This window comes from Ammodytes marinus, assembly GCF_949987685.1.
Source record: "Ammodytes marinus genome assembly, chromosome: 11".
In the NCBI taxonomy this organism is placed as follows: domain Eukaryota; kingdom Metazoa; phylum Chordata; class Actinopteri; order Uranoscopiformes; family Ammodytidae; genus Ammodytes; species Ammodytes marinus.
In genome coordinates, this window is record NC_137215.1 from 6,222,406 (window position 1) to 6,236,406 (window position 14,001).

The following is a 14,001-nucleotide window of genomic DNA, read 5'->3' on the forward strand; positions in this document are numbered from 1 at the left end:
TATTACACACACACGCACGCACACACACACACGCACGCACACACACACACACACACACACTCTATGTGCTCCTTGTCCGGCGGGTTCAGATGCATTTTAAGCTATTGGAATGTTTGACCAGACGATTTGTTTGCTGTTCAAAATTAGTACAGTAAGTTTCTCAGCATCCATATCCTAAATTACAGTCATGTGACTTTTTGGTATAATCTCTCATATATACATATCATGCATTTATATAGGACGGTAGAAAATTGCACTTCAGATGACTTGGACTGCAGCGCTAAGATTATTTTCATGCTTAAAAGTAAATAGAATGTTTTCTGATTTAAACAAGACAGACAGCTTTCTGACTTGTTCAAGTTTGTGTAAATGTTTTAGTTTAATAATCAAGTGGTTTATTCATCAAGTTGTTTGTACTGACCAGTTGCCCTAAATATACATTAGAACAACTTAAAGGCCTACTTCACCGGTTGGAATATGAAGGTGTATTGAACTCGGAGATCCTATGAAGTATAAATGTGCAATTTTTTTTAAAATCGGATCATCCTAGCCTGAGAAAAGGCAGAAAGAGTGTTTTATGGTCTCACTGTCTAACCCTACAGTTCTCTTTCTGTGACATCACAGAAAGAGAAATAGGTTTCAAGTTGAATGAACAAAGGTTATCACATCAGTTCATATTATGGCATTTCTTCAAGAGGAGGACAATATTCAATATAAAAAAAACATTCATGAATACACAAATACACAATGTTTATTAATATGAAACTGAACCGACAAGTTTGGACATTAATGTTACACATTTTTATTCTATTGCTCGAGTAAAATACATTTCACACCAAGGAAATATATTTCAACACAATACAAAACAAGAGGGAGAAAACACTGTGCACCAATACTGACGGGACTGCTTGTGTGTGAGTTGTACTGTATGTACATGACATCACCAAAACATTCGTGGAGTGTAACAACAACAGATTGTCTTTACATTTGTGCCTTTAATATGCAAATATTTGACATTTATATTGTCATGGCAAGCAAAACTAATATTCAACTGTGCTGCGTTGTCAAGTTTGATGGGAGATTTTATTGTAACATCATTAAAATAGTTGCGAAACGTGACCTTCAACTTAACTATAATGTGCGTTTATTTATATATTCAGTCTGTCTATGGTGTGTTAACAAAGATGTTTTTTGAAACTTGAAATATTTGGTGTGCTGTTGAGTGTTGCAGTGGCAAAGTTGAAGACCACTTCTGTAGATAATTATTATTTTTTTGCATGAGAAAAGTCTGGCAAAAAAAAGAAGGTCCAAATGTTAAAGCTTAAAACGGAAAAAAATAAACTTAAAAAGCTACACACTTCAATCCTGTACATTTCATACCCGGTCCGGTCTTTGGCTAGATCTATGGGTCCGACATGTGACGCTGGTACAGTACAGTCACAATCTGAGAGATACATGTTTACAAATGGGGTTTTTTGAATGTCAATTAACAGCCCTCCAGTTTTTGTTCTTTAAACTTTTGCGCCATTATTTCAAAAGCAGAAAAATACAGAGGAAAAAAGCAGACATTAAAAAGGTGCTATGAGGAACTTTGAAATATTTCAGAAAGTTTTATTTTTCCTCTGATGATCATAAATTACATGTAAAAGCAAACGAGACCATCAGTGCAAAGAATGCTATTTTTATATAGTTTTTCTTAGTGCCTTTGTCATGGGTATATGCTCACCCAGGAACAACAGCTGGCGTCTTCAAAACACTACCACTTTTGTCCAAAGGGGCAGCAAGAATGAACACAAACTGAAAGTTCCTCAGAGCACCTTTAATGGATTAGTTATGAGCAATGGAAGCTGCCAGACAATGAATAAAAAGCGAATAAGCAGTAACATTATCCAGCATGTTAAACCAATACAATCTTATTTAAACAGCAACACAATTCAAAGCAAAAGGTTATATATATTATATAGTGCAGTTTCACCCTCGGAACACAACCCAGCAACACACAATATCTACCATCAGCAGCACTGATAGCAGGAAACATGTCTCGACTGAGAAATAGTTTTGATTGTTGCTAAAGGGGATAAGTGTTCATGTGAAAATATGAACGACAATGCAGAGTAACAGAGCAGTTTAAATAGGAGTTAGATTTCAAAATAAGATATCCATAATTTCAAAAATAAAACGTCCACATTCTCATACAGCAGTAAGAATGTTGAACTATTATTTGAAGACGCTCTTTTTCAGGATGGTTACATCTGGATAAACTAGCGCTTTGGAATATGATCCTTCAATTTCAGGATTGCACGTCAACACAATCATCAGCGTATTTCAGTCTGAAAAGAAGTCCATTCATTCAAATGCAATAGTTGTGCATTTGCTAACAGTCCCCTAACATATTTCGATAAGTTTCCTTAAAAAAAATGATGGATTGAGGAACTCCAAATTTCAGCAACAAGTTACCCCAGACACTAGATGGAGATTCATTTTACAATCTTACTGGATTTTTGACCAACATACACAACACACATCACTCGACACAAAACATTAAAATATAGTCGGTGTCAATCAACTCAGGCCAACTTGAGAAACCCTCTCCTAACCTGAGAGCTCCTTAGCCCTAAAGCGAGATGTGCATTCGCTCATTTTCAACTCATTACACACCAGCAGCTGACATTGTTTTTCCTGTGCATATGCTGGACCATCTGCTGGATTCTCTAACAGAGGACCACCTTCAAATCCATTCAATTCCTCATGCAAATGTGCTGCATAAATTGTAATTCCTATATATATATATTTATATAATATTTCCAAGAAAAATATATACTTATTCTTACATAATCCAGACAGACGACACTGGGATATATATTATTTATACACCATCATCATCATCACTATCTAACCACACTGAACAGTCATGTGTCTGTGAGAACGAATTTGATCAGAGAAGCTCAAACTCAGCCAAACTTTCCTAATTTAACAAAGCAACAACAAAGGCGTCGCACACAGTTACCCGCAACCCTGACCCAGACAATTAGTATTTTGACTTTGAAACGCAACATTAGCTACTTTCATTAGGTACAATGCGACATCCACGGCTTTAGCGTACAGACACATTTGCAGGAGGCAGGTGACCTGTTGCATACATAAACCCTGCATCTCCAACTTAAAGGATCTTTGAATTATTTTTAAAGGTTCAAGTAAAAGTGTGGGCATTAACGTTTTCACAAAACCACATAAATACATTATTTCGTTGTCCCTCTTTTCTGGAACTCTGTATTTAAACACACACTTAGCCAAACTATAAGGACATTCAATGGCCCATCACTCATCTACTGCATAGCAACAACAACACCGTATATCCCTCCACCCGACACAACCACTAAACAATCTACAACAATCAATGACCACACTAGTCCATAAAGTGATCTAAAAATGATAAAGGCCTTTTTGCCACTGTCACGGCAAACACTTCCCTGTTCGCTGATTAACTTTACGGCTGTGCTCAGTGAGTTTTGCAGTATAATTTCAACACATTGTCTCTGCCATATGTTTGTACTTAGCACCTCATTACCTGGGCTATCAATATGAAGGGCATAAGTACACTTAGAGGAGAGTTGAGTATAATAACAAGCTGCACAGGATAGTGAGTAATACAACATAAGAGAAAGTTATTTATCAAGAGTTGACTATATAAAGGTAAATAACGCGCTGGTTTTTACGGTATAACTACATAGTGGGCAATAATTGCTGGCAAGAACGTTAAAATATATAGTAGTATAGTCAGTGTGTAACGGCTTAAAATATCACTTTTCAAAACATAGGACGCAAACACGACTAGGCAAGAAGTGGAAAGAGGACATCTTAGTGATGGGGAGTGGGCGCAAGGCAAAACAGATAATGTGACATTCAGAAGCAATAACGTCAGGCAACTTACAAGCAAGATCCTTCGTCTTAAACTGGAGCTACAAATGGTTTATCAGAGGACTTAAAACTAACAGGGAACTGAATGTAACGTTAAAATATGGGGGAGTGAAACACAAATCAGTAACTTCATGAACTGCCGCCCCGAAGGCAGTTTTGATCCAAGGAAGACGGTAAACACATCGGGACACAATAATAAAAAATATATATCAGTCAGTTTTTTTTCCTTTTTTTTTTTTTTTAAAGGAGAGAACTGTTAGGGATCTTACTGTCAAAAGTGTTGTGTATCCCTCCGCTCTTAAACATGGTGCAGTTCCATACGGTCAAATTTAAAACAACAAATGCAGCAGTACACAAAACAAAAACAATGCATAAATAGATCTTTTGCCCTCCCAGTTGTGCCCACAGGCAAACATACATGTGTGTATATATGTGTGTGTGTGTGTGTGTGTGTGTGTGTGTGTGTGTGTGTGTGTGTGTGTGTGTGTGTGAGTGTGTGTGTGTGAGTGTGTGTGTGTTGGCTGGTCCTACAGGCCCTTGTTGAAGTAGACGGTTTTGGTGTTGGGACTGATCTCTCGTATCCTCTCCTGCAATTCTGGTTCCAGGCCGCTCACGCTGATAGAGCTACAAAGAGATGGTTGAACAATTATTAATATGGGTGGATATGATATTTATTTTTCTTTTTTCTGTGGGTGTTAACTGGTAATAGTTGTGTTTAATGTATGACATTTTTAGTTCTAGTTGGAAAGTTTATGTGTTGAGGGTGCTGTAAAATGTTTTCTTTATTTTGTGCAAAGTAGTAGTAGTATGTTGTGTGTGGATATTTGACCAGAAATGTGTTTTTTGTTGGTGTCATGTAATTCTATGTGGGATGGGTTATTTTGTAGCATTTGTAGCAAAAATAAATCATCAATTCATTCATATTAACATACCTTTTCTGTGGGAAGAGAGCGCAGCACAGAGGAGTCGCAAACACCAGACTGAAAACAAGAGACAGAGAGGGCTGTTTAATACGAAGTCATTTGTTGCCTTTTAGTTGCAGATATTTGCAAATCCGTAATAAAAAAAATTTATGAAAAAAAAAATCACTTCAACACTTACCACAGGCCGACGAGCCCCACCTGGACTGGAGCGTTTAGAATAGGGAACCGCTAAAGGGAGAGAAATAAATAAATCAAAAAAATGACTATCTGCAGTGAATTGGAACATTAGAACACATTTCTCTGCAGGGAGTGTCAGATAACAGTTGAACGTTTGTGTAACAGGTGGAATGCAACAGGACTCGCAAAACACCAGCAGACCCAGTAAATCCCCAGACTGAGCAAACAGCAGGGTGACAGTCAGGCATGCAGTCTGCTTACCTTCATGAAAGCCTTCTTCTCCAGAGCGTTCATTATGACAGGGGGAATAGCTGTGGAAAAAAAATAAAATCAGGAAAGAGTGTAATATTCATGAATTAATTTTATTGCCTCGTTTTTGGTCTGTACCATCTCCTGTGGAAATATACTACACTCTTTACTTTCTAAATGCTCCACTATATTCACCAGCTGATCACTGACTGCGTCTGTCATGGCTAAACAATGAGCTGTTAACTCAGAAAAGTCAAGCTGTACACTGATAATTCGACCCCTTTCAAATATTCAGTTTTCACGTTGTCATTTTAGGCCTTGTTAGAAAGTTTATTTGAAAGTTTAGAAAATGTGTTGTGATAAAAAAGATTGATTAATAAACCAGCAGCTCTCATGTTGTCATTACCCATGGCTGGCACTGCCATGCCGATCCTGGACACCACCACCTGCATGATGGCCTGTTTGGCAGCGTTGGGAGACTCTCCTAACCGGTTTCCATTCTCATCCGTCACAGGGATACCGAACTTCAACTCCCTGGAAGAAGAGAGAGTGTGTGGGGTGAGTGGGGTTAATGCAGAGTAGTTGTAGCAGCACTCATAGTTCCTAAAAAGCACCTAATTCTGCGTTTTCACTGAGCAGTACAGTTTGGTTTGGTACAGAATGGTAACCCTAGATCTGGTAGGCGTGGTATATGCCGGATGGTGATAGTCGTTGAACGGCGCTGGCTCTTATAAACAGTCTGTGCTCTGGCCGTGGCAGCTACGTAACTATCTTGACATCATAGCAGCTGGCCATTTGTGGACAGTGTAGCCGGCCAATGAATTCAATGAAGATGAAAAACGCTACACAATCAACAGAATGCTGCGCGACGGAATTTGACTGAAAACACACATCAGTTTAATTCTTGCAAAAAAAATTATGACTCTGATCCACCCTTTTGGGACGGATTGGTACCCCAATGAAAGGGGGACAAAAATGTGTTCGGCACGGTACCCTTATTTTTGTACCCTTCCAAACTTTTGACCGTGGAAACGCAAATAAATGTGTTCTGTGCCAAACTTCACTGCTCAGTGGAAACAAGGCTTTTACTCTGGATAACTCACCTCTGTCTCATGAAGGGAATGTTGATACAGTTAGCAGCAGCAACAGCAGCAAACGGGACAAACCGTCCAGCGATGGGAGGGAGACGCTGAGGGGCAGAATCAAAGAAACATTCAGGAAAAAAATCATCAAATCTCTGCACACATTTATAATATTGTGCATGCAGATCAGTGTGTATGTATGTTTGGCTTGATATGTGTATTCGATTGAAACACAGGCCTTACTGCAGCTAGAGACTTGAATCCTAGGGCAGTGATTACAGCTCCAGTAGTGGCACTAACGTAGGCTGCAGCAAGCTGACTGCAAAGACACAAGATGCATTAGACACATGTTCACACATATTTCACTCACATCCTTTTGAAACATTTTCATACATCATAAATAGACTTATTCTACAGAACAGGAAGACAGCTGCTGAGAATCTATCAGAGACACTATGGTGTAAGATAGTGTTGCCTCAGTAAGTGTGACAATTCATGCTCTATAACTGAGACATCTTCACAAAAATTGATACGGAAAAGCAATACTCAATAACATTCATCTTAAATGACATGCGTAATCAATGATAATGCATTTTCATGTCCTTAAAAGGCACCCCTCCTATTCCTAGTTAACACATGCATTTGATGCATTTACTGCAGCATGGCGCAGGATGCATTTTGTGGCACTACAGATCGACTTTCCAAATGCATGCCGACCTGAAAGCAACCGGGAGCATGTAACTTATGTCAGCATGACGAGTGCACGGTGGTGACATGGGGCTGAACATGCTAAACAGTGGAGCGTAATACCGCTGTGTGATGGAAGGGGAGTGGACAGCCGCTCCCTCCATACAGACACTAGTGTTTAGAACAGGACTGATCTAGAGGGGACAGAGAGAAGTCCTCCATACTTGGTGGTCAGGGGGGCGTCTCCACTGCGGTTGGTGTAGTTGACCACAGCGTTGAAGGACTGGTTGACCCACTGCCAGAACACCACGGCTGGAGTCGTCCTGGGAACACAAGCGGGAAGACAACAGAGTTTAACGATTAAGTGTATGATAACAAAGTCTATGACAAATTATTATTTCTGGCACTGCAGCAAAAGAGTTTGCCACACATTAGTACAGAGTTAGAGTTAGTCATATTTGTACAGTAGCATTATTCATAACTGTCTATAGCTGGAGATATTTTTGTGTGCTACACAGTAGAAATAGTGTGCACTTACCCAAAATCATAACTAATTTCACACTGACACCAACAAATGGTTTACGCTATGAGTCAACCCCCCAGTTTAGTTGTATTATGCAAAAGTGAAAGATATTTTTCATTTCTGTAGTTGAGCATTGTTAACAACAGAAACACTTTTTTACTGTGAAATCATCTTGAAAAGTCAAAATGTATTCATTTAGCCAAAAAGTTTGTATCAGAGGGTTTAGCAATGCGCATTACAAGATAAAACACCATTCACCCTTACATGTCTTATTTGATCACTTTGTGTCTATTTTGACCTTTTTTATGAATTTGACATGTCAGACGTTGGCGCCCTCCAGTGTTAGTATGGAAGATTGATCTCCATGACGCCACAGTGACTAATTCATTTCACAATTCCACTTTTAATGAACTTCAGCTGTCGATTGGGAAAAGAGAACGCAGTTATGTAATTGGCTGTCGTACAGTCTAAATGACACTGACATTTTTTTCTATTTATTTATCTAAATTATTCTGTAAATAGCTCATTTTCACTGGATAAATATCTAAAAATAGTACATTGATTAACAAAATTGTAAATTGAATCGGGTTACTTTCAGCAAAGCCTTATCACATGACTTGACTGTCCCTAGATTTATCCATATCCTGTAGTGAGGCAGATATGACATGATTCATTCTTAAAGAGGATTTTCACTCTGAAGGGATTAAAACCACTATTTTTATATGCAGAGCTGTATTAAGGTTACATTTCAATCACACAGAAGCAGTATCATATTTATTTGACATATTGGCCGATGCCAAATGTCTCTCTATTTAGTTAATCTTTTAAAAAATGCCCCTCTTTCTTTGCAGCACTAAGCACTTTATAATTCTACTCTATTTTATAAATGTTTTACTATTATTGTCATGTCTATTTTAATGGATGTCTATTTTGCAAGTCATTTTTTATTATTGTAAAGCCCTTTGAGCTGCATTTCTTGTACGAAAAGGGCTACACAAATAAAGTTTATTTAAAACATATTTACACATTTCTATTTTTTCTATTTTCCTTGGCTCAAGTTATTTCATTGACACACTCAACCATGATTTGAACCTTGACCGTACCTGTAGAAGGTGAGCATGGAGCCAGTGATGGACATGTTCATTGGCACCTGAGCAGACATCCTGCCGATCACAAACATCTTCTCTCCGGTGTCGGGGTGGAAGGCCGAGTCGTAGACGTATTTGGCTTTCCAGAGCTCGTCCTCCGTCAGACCGGGTTTTGCTTTCCCAGCTCTGAAACAGTCACAACGTAGGAGCGATGTAGTGTTTCCAACAACATTTAAAACAACAGCAGTCACATAAACGCAGAAGAATGAAAATTTGCAACATGAAATTACCATGAAATGAATGTACATTTGCCCTCTTACTTATATGTGAAACTATTTTATCAAGACAAAATATGGAAAAATGATATTTAAATTGATTTAGTCCGTCTGCATCTCCACCTCAGTGTAAATGACACAACAAGCCACAAATTATTGTCTGTTTTCCAATGTACATACTTCCCTGCTATTAAGTATGACATAAATAGATTGAGGATGTCCCAATACATGTGGTCAAGTGTAGCATACTGAAAAATACCCAGATGCCCTATTAAATCTGATTTTTAGTGTGGAAAATAGCATCCTTTTTTAAGCGATTCTAACCCAAAATCTACTGCGCACTGAAAGTTACGTGACATCAACAGAGCCTATGAGTGAAATCCACCAGGGATGCAATGGATATATAAGCAAGTTAACAATGTGTTTTATGACATAATAAACAAGTAAAACTTTGTCCCAATTGTATGCCTACTGCATGCAAACAACATACGTTTTATGGTCAGCTTTAGTATATAGAAGAATATTTGATTTGGAACGCAGGGCTTGTTTTTATTGTCACACCCAATCAACCTCACAAGTGTTAACATTTATACTCCATCCTACCTGTAGTCTTCCACGATGGCTCTGGCCTCATCCAGAGTCTCAGAGGACAGCAGGACTGTCCGGGGGTCTGTCACCATGAAGAAGTGTTTGGCGCGGCCCATAAACGTGCCCTGGTCCCATCGCGGCTCCTGGATGTTTATGCTGAGGGAAAGATCTTCAGACATCCTGGCTTTCTGTGATCATTAGAAGACAGACAACATGTTCATTAGTATTCACAGTCACACACTATGTTACAAATCCATACAACAGTCTATGGGAATGTTTTTCAGCTAATTCCAGGATGATTTCAATTAAGTGTTGTTGCAGCCGTACAGGTGAAATTATTGTTATTAAAAATGAACGCTTGGCTGAACAGTAAGCTTTCACCTCTATTCCATAAATAGCTCTGCTGCAGTCAGTGTGGAGCTACTATGAGGTGAAGCCTGAAGCCCCCTCCCCCATCACTCAACAGCAAACAACCCTGTTAAACTACACATATTATCCCTAAAGGAACAACCGTCAAGCAGACTGTGTTTACTTTCCATTTGCATGTTATGCCGACCATTACATTTCAAAATATAAAAGGACAGACTTATAAAAAGAGAGCCCTAATTTGTGGTTCAAGCTGTCAAGTTAAAAAATGACAAGTCTACCGTTGCCTTTAAAAGCATGTAGCAGAATGAGGCTGTAATCAAACCTCTTGTATCAGTTGTGGCTGTGTGTACGTACAAGATAAAAACAAAAGAAAAATAAACTGCTTGAAATGAAGCGCTTGTGGTGTTTGTATCGGTTGAATATAATGCCGCTGAATACAACTAACAATCATCCCAAAGATATTTAGTTTACTGTCTCTCAAAGCAAATGAAAGACAGCAAATCAGAATCAAATTCATTCATTTATTTTACGTACAAGGAATTTTTCTTGGCCTGGAAGACGTTCACAGTATGAACTATGTAATATCAGTAGTATAACATGTGCAATGCAAAAACGTGCACTGTACAGGGATAGTAGTCAGTTGAAAGTGTTGAGTGTAAAAGACAGATGTGGGTGGGGGAGAGTCATAGGAATCGTGACATTTAAAAGGCGCTGCTGGCTGGAGCAATTAAACATAAGAAATATTTGCCTGATAAATTACCTCAATAAGTTAATGATTATTAAAGAAGTAGACCCATAATCCTGTCATCAGTCATAATAACTATTAGTTGCAGCTCTTTAACTTTGTAAGTGCATACCATGGACTTATAATAAAAGGTGCACACAAGAGAAAGTGCTGTGGGCGAGCACACACACTAAACTTAGACAACAATGTATGTGCAGGTTATATGCAACATTCCTGAAGAGCAGTGTGTACTCAGGCAGCCCGTACAGACCATAACAAGGACATGACTAACATGTGCAGACTGCAAATGAATGCAGAAAATACAAGAGGGAGATATCTATTTGGATTCAAAGATACAAGTTGAGATAGTTGTTGTTTAGCTCATTTAAATACACTTTAACCTGAAAGGCATAACGTGTAACCGCTGAGACAGATTCAGTGTGTCACGTTGTGAGTAGGGGATCAAAGAAATAGCGTGACACAGTCGTTGACAGGTGGGATTGGGGAAGTCACGACACGATGTGTATGTCAGAATGCCACCAGCTAACGAATGATGCTAATATGCTAGCAAGTTAGCAGATAATGCCATTTCAGCTCACTCGCTTGACAACATCATTAATAAAACGGGACAGGACAACTTAGGTTAAACTTATGCTAAGATAAACGGGACATTAAACATGTTTCGCGCCATCAAAAGTCAAAACAAATGACTCATAGGTAAACTATCTAGCCAGGTAGTATCCATGCTAACTAATGTGCTAGCACTTTAGTTGGCTTTGTCAGGGCAAATATCGAGATGCAGTAAACGTTAACTTAGTCGGGTTGTGAGTTTAATTCATTAGATATGTCCATTTAGTCTGCACCGGCACGTACCTGGTTTGCTTGCTCTGTTTTTCGAAAATGTATGACCTCTCAATATCACAGCACCGCCGGGTGGAGCTGTGCTGCCTTCGAGTACTACTTAAAGTATCGTAAAGCACAGGCTCAACGCAAATGGCAGGGAGGTAGATTTTTTTTTTAAAGTAGGACTATTAGGCCTACTTTGTGTTCTGCTATGGGCTAGCCACGCAACTAAAATTAACGGAAATAAACTAGCTTATAAATTGTATCGGCCTACATTTCATAGTTATAATATTTTCTATGATTGAACTTTCTTATTAATATTTGAGAAAATCGATCAAGCACGCTCAAATCAATTGTATAGAAGTTGAGGGCTGAAAATCCGAGCTTCAAAGAGGCCCTTGAATGCAGCAATAGCGGGGGCGGTGTGAGTCACGAAGGATGTGAGTCGTTGGAAACTCCTGGGCGTGGTACGGAGACAACCTAACATGATTGGTTAAAAAACAGCTGACCGACCCAAGGATGTTCATAGTTAGAGCAGGGGTCGAAAGTAATGAGAAAAAGTAATCTAAATGTTACAAATACGAAAAATACACTTTTTGAAATGATTTGGGGGAATGTTTGCTATTCAGGCCACAGAATGCAGCTGTAACTTGCACTCCTCCCATCTTTTGTTTGTGTTGCACAATCTTTAAAAATAAATTTCTCAGTATCAATGCAGTACAGTACATATAATGAAAACAATAAAATAAAAATAAGGATGTACATCTAACATCTTAACTCCTCCAATTATAATAGTAAATATTAATTTAAGTAAATGATGTGTGTATGAATGTCGCAGTAAAACAGTTTTTCTCATTCCTACATAGTATACGAAATATATATATATATATATATATATATATATATATATATATATATATATATATATATATATATATATATATATAGGCCTGTATAGGGTGCCTGAAAAGCATGAGTAGCATAATGTTTTTTTTTGTGATCTCAACTTTAATCATTTTGAAGAAATAATCCAATAAAATAAAATAAAACTGTACTATAGGCCTAATTAACCACACCAACAGAAAGACGAAATCACATGTTCACGGTCAGGATATCCCAAAGTTGACTCTGGGATGCCCTATTCCTGGTAAAGCTCCAGTGTATTGACTGTTATTAATATGACTGATTATCAGTTACACCGTCGACCACCGGGTGGGGTTGTTTACCCACGTCATGGTAAAGAAGATCTACAGCTCAGTGTTTCCACATGCACCTTCCTCTTAATGGCTTTATAAACACATCAACCTCACTGTTTACCTGAGGACAGACTGACTAGAGTCGGTGCTACTGTCATTTTAGAGCAATTAGTATCTACTTAATCACCACTAGTCTCGCGCTAATGACTGAACACAGCTGCAGGGGCTTTGTGAAAGGCTTACTTACACCTCCCTCCTAAGATAATGGTCACCTGGAGAACAAATGAGGCGACACTAATACCCCGGACGTCCAATAATGCGTCAGTGAGAGCGCACGCGGGACAACATGGACCCAGCACAGGTAGGCCTAACCATAGATATATATAGAACTAATATATCCATGGGCCTAACACTTTAGTTTTCAATGACAGGATGTTTGCAGTTGTTTTTTACGGGCGTTTTTTAAAGTCCAAGGGATTAACGGGACTAATTTTAGATGCATTGAAGTGTAGCCTACCGTATGTGGCAGATGTTGCTGAAAGGCTATTTTTGACTAAACAATGTCAACAGGTGGCTTAGAAGGTTAGTTTGTTTTTTAAAATTGAATGGATAGATGATAATTAACTGGTAACTACCATATATAACTTGGCCACTTGTTTATTTAGCGCTTAGTCGCTGTCCAAGGTGCTGAATGTTAGAAAGACACGTGAGGCTTCTAAAGCCAAATTCATAAAAAAGAAATGGACTCCAGCAATGACGCTACTTATATAATTAAATATGCCGTAATGGTAGGGATCTGTTTGGTCTGTCTTTAATAATGTATTATTTGTTGTGTTTTTCTTTGTTTTATATGCATTTGCTTCGTACTTATATCCATCCCCTATCATCTGATTCATATTATGATGAATAGGAAGATAGCCTATCTCATACATGAATTTATGATGAGATTAAAATTATACAATGCTAAAGATGGTGGGTGTATTATATTTGTATCCCTATTTTCTATTTTCTTTTCTTGATATGTAGGCCTATGTATAATCATACTGCATTGATGCTGAGAAAGTGAAATAATTAGTGCAAAAAAAACAACAACAAAAACACATTTAGGCCTAGTTTAATGAAAGTACAATGTTATTTATATTCCTTGTTATTTTTTTTTTCCTTTTCAAGTTCCAAGGTTATGGGTCATATACGTATACCAAAGTGGGGGAGTTTTGTTATCCCACTTAAAGCCTACTCATCACAGCATATTCCTTCTCACAACAGATATCCATTTAATTAAACATGACCCAAGGGGAATCACCATGCATCGATGACTCCTGTGGACAGGCGTGTAGCTGAAACAAGCATCACCATGGG

The 14,001-nt window shown here is 38.3% G+C and overlaps 1 protein-coding gene across 1 annotated transcript; it reads right to left on the reverse strand.

Annotated features, from left to right (window-relative positions):
• Nucleotides 1–733: 733 nt before the first annotated feature.
• On the reverse strand, nucleotides 734–11,556 carry sfxn3 (sideroflexin 3). The gene is made up of 11 exons (XM_080037395.1): nucleotides 11,477–11,556; nucleotides 9,526–9,698; nucleotides 8,663–8,833; nucleotides 7,261–7,359; nucleotides 6,593–6,668; nucleotides 6,371–6,456; nucleotides 5,674–5,801; nucleotides 5,280–5,329; nucleotides 5,020–5,069; nucleotides 4,851–4,898; nucleotides 734–4,542 (listed from the first exon to the last, which is right to left on the reverse strand). Exons 2-11 carry the CDS (start codon nucleotides 9,687–9,689, stop codon nucleotides 4,446–4,448), a joined length of 969 nt encoding a protein of 322 aa, XP_079893521.1. The 5' UTR covers nucleotides 9,690–9,698; nucleotides 11,477–11,556; the 3' UTR covers nucleotides 734–4,445.
• Between the last annotated feature and the right edge of the window lie 2,445 nt (nucleotides 11,557–14,001).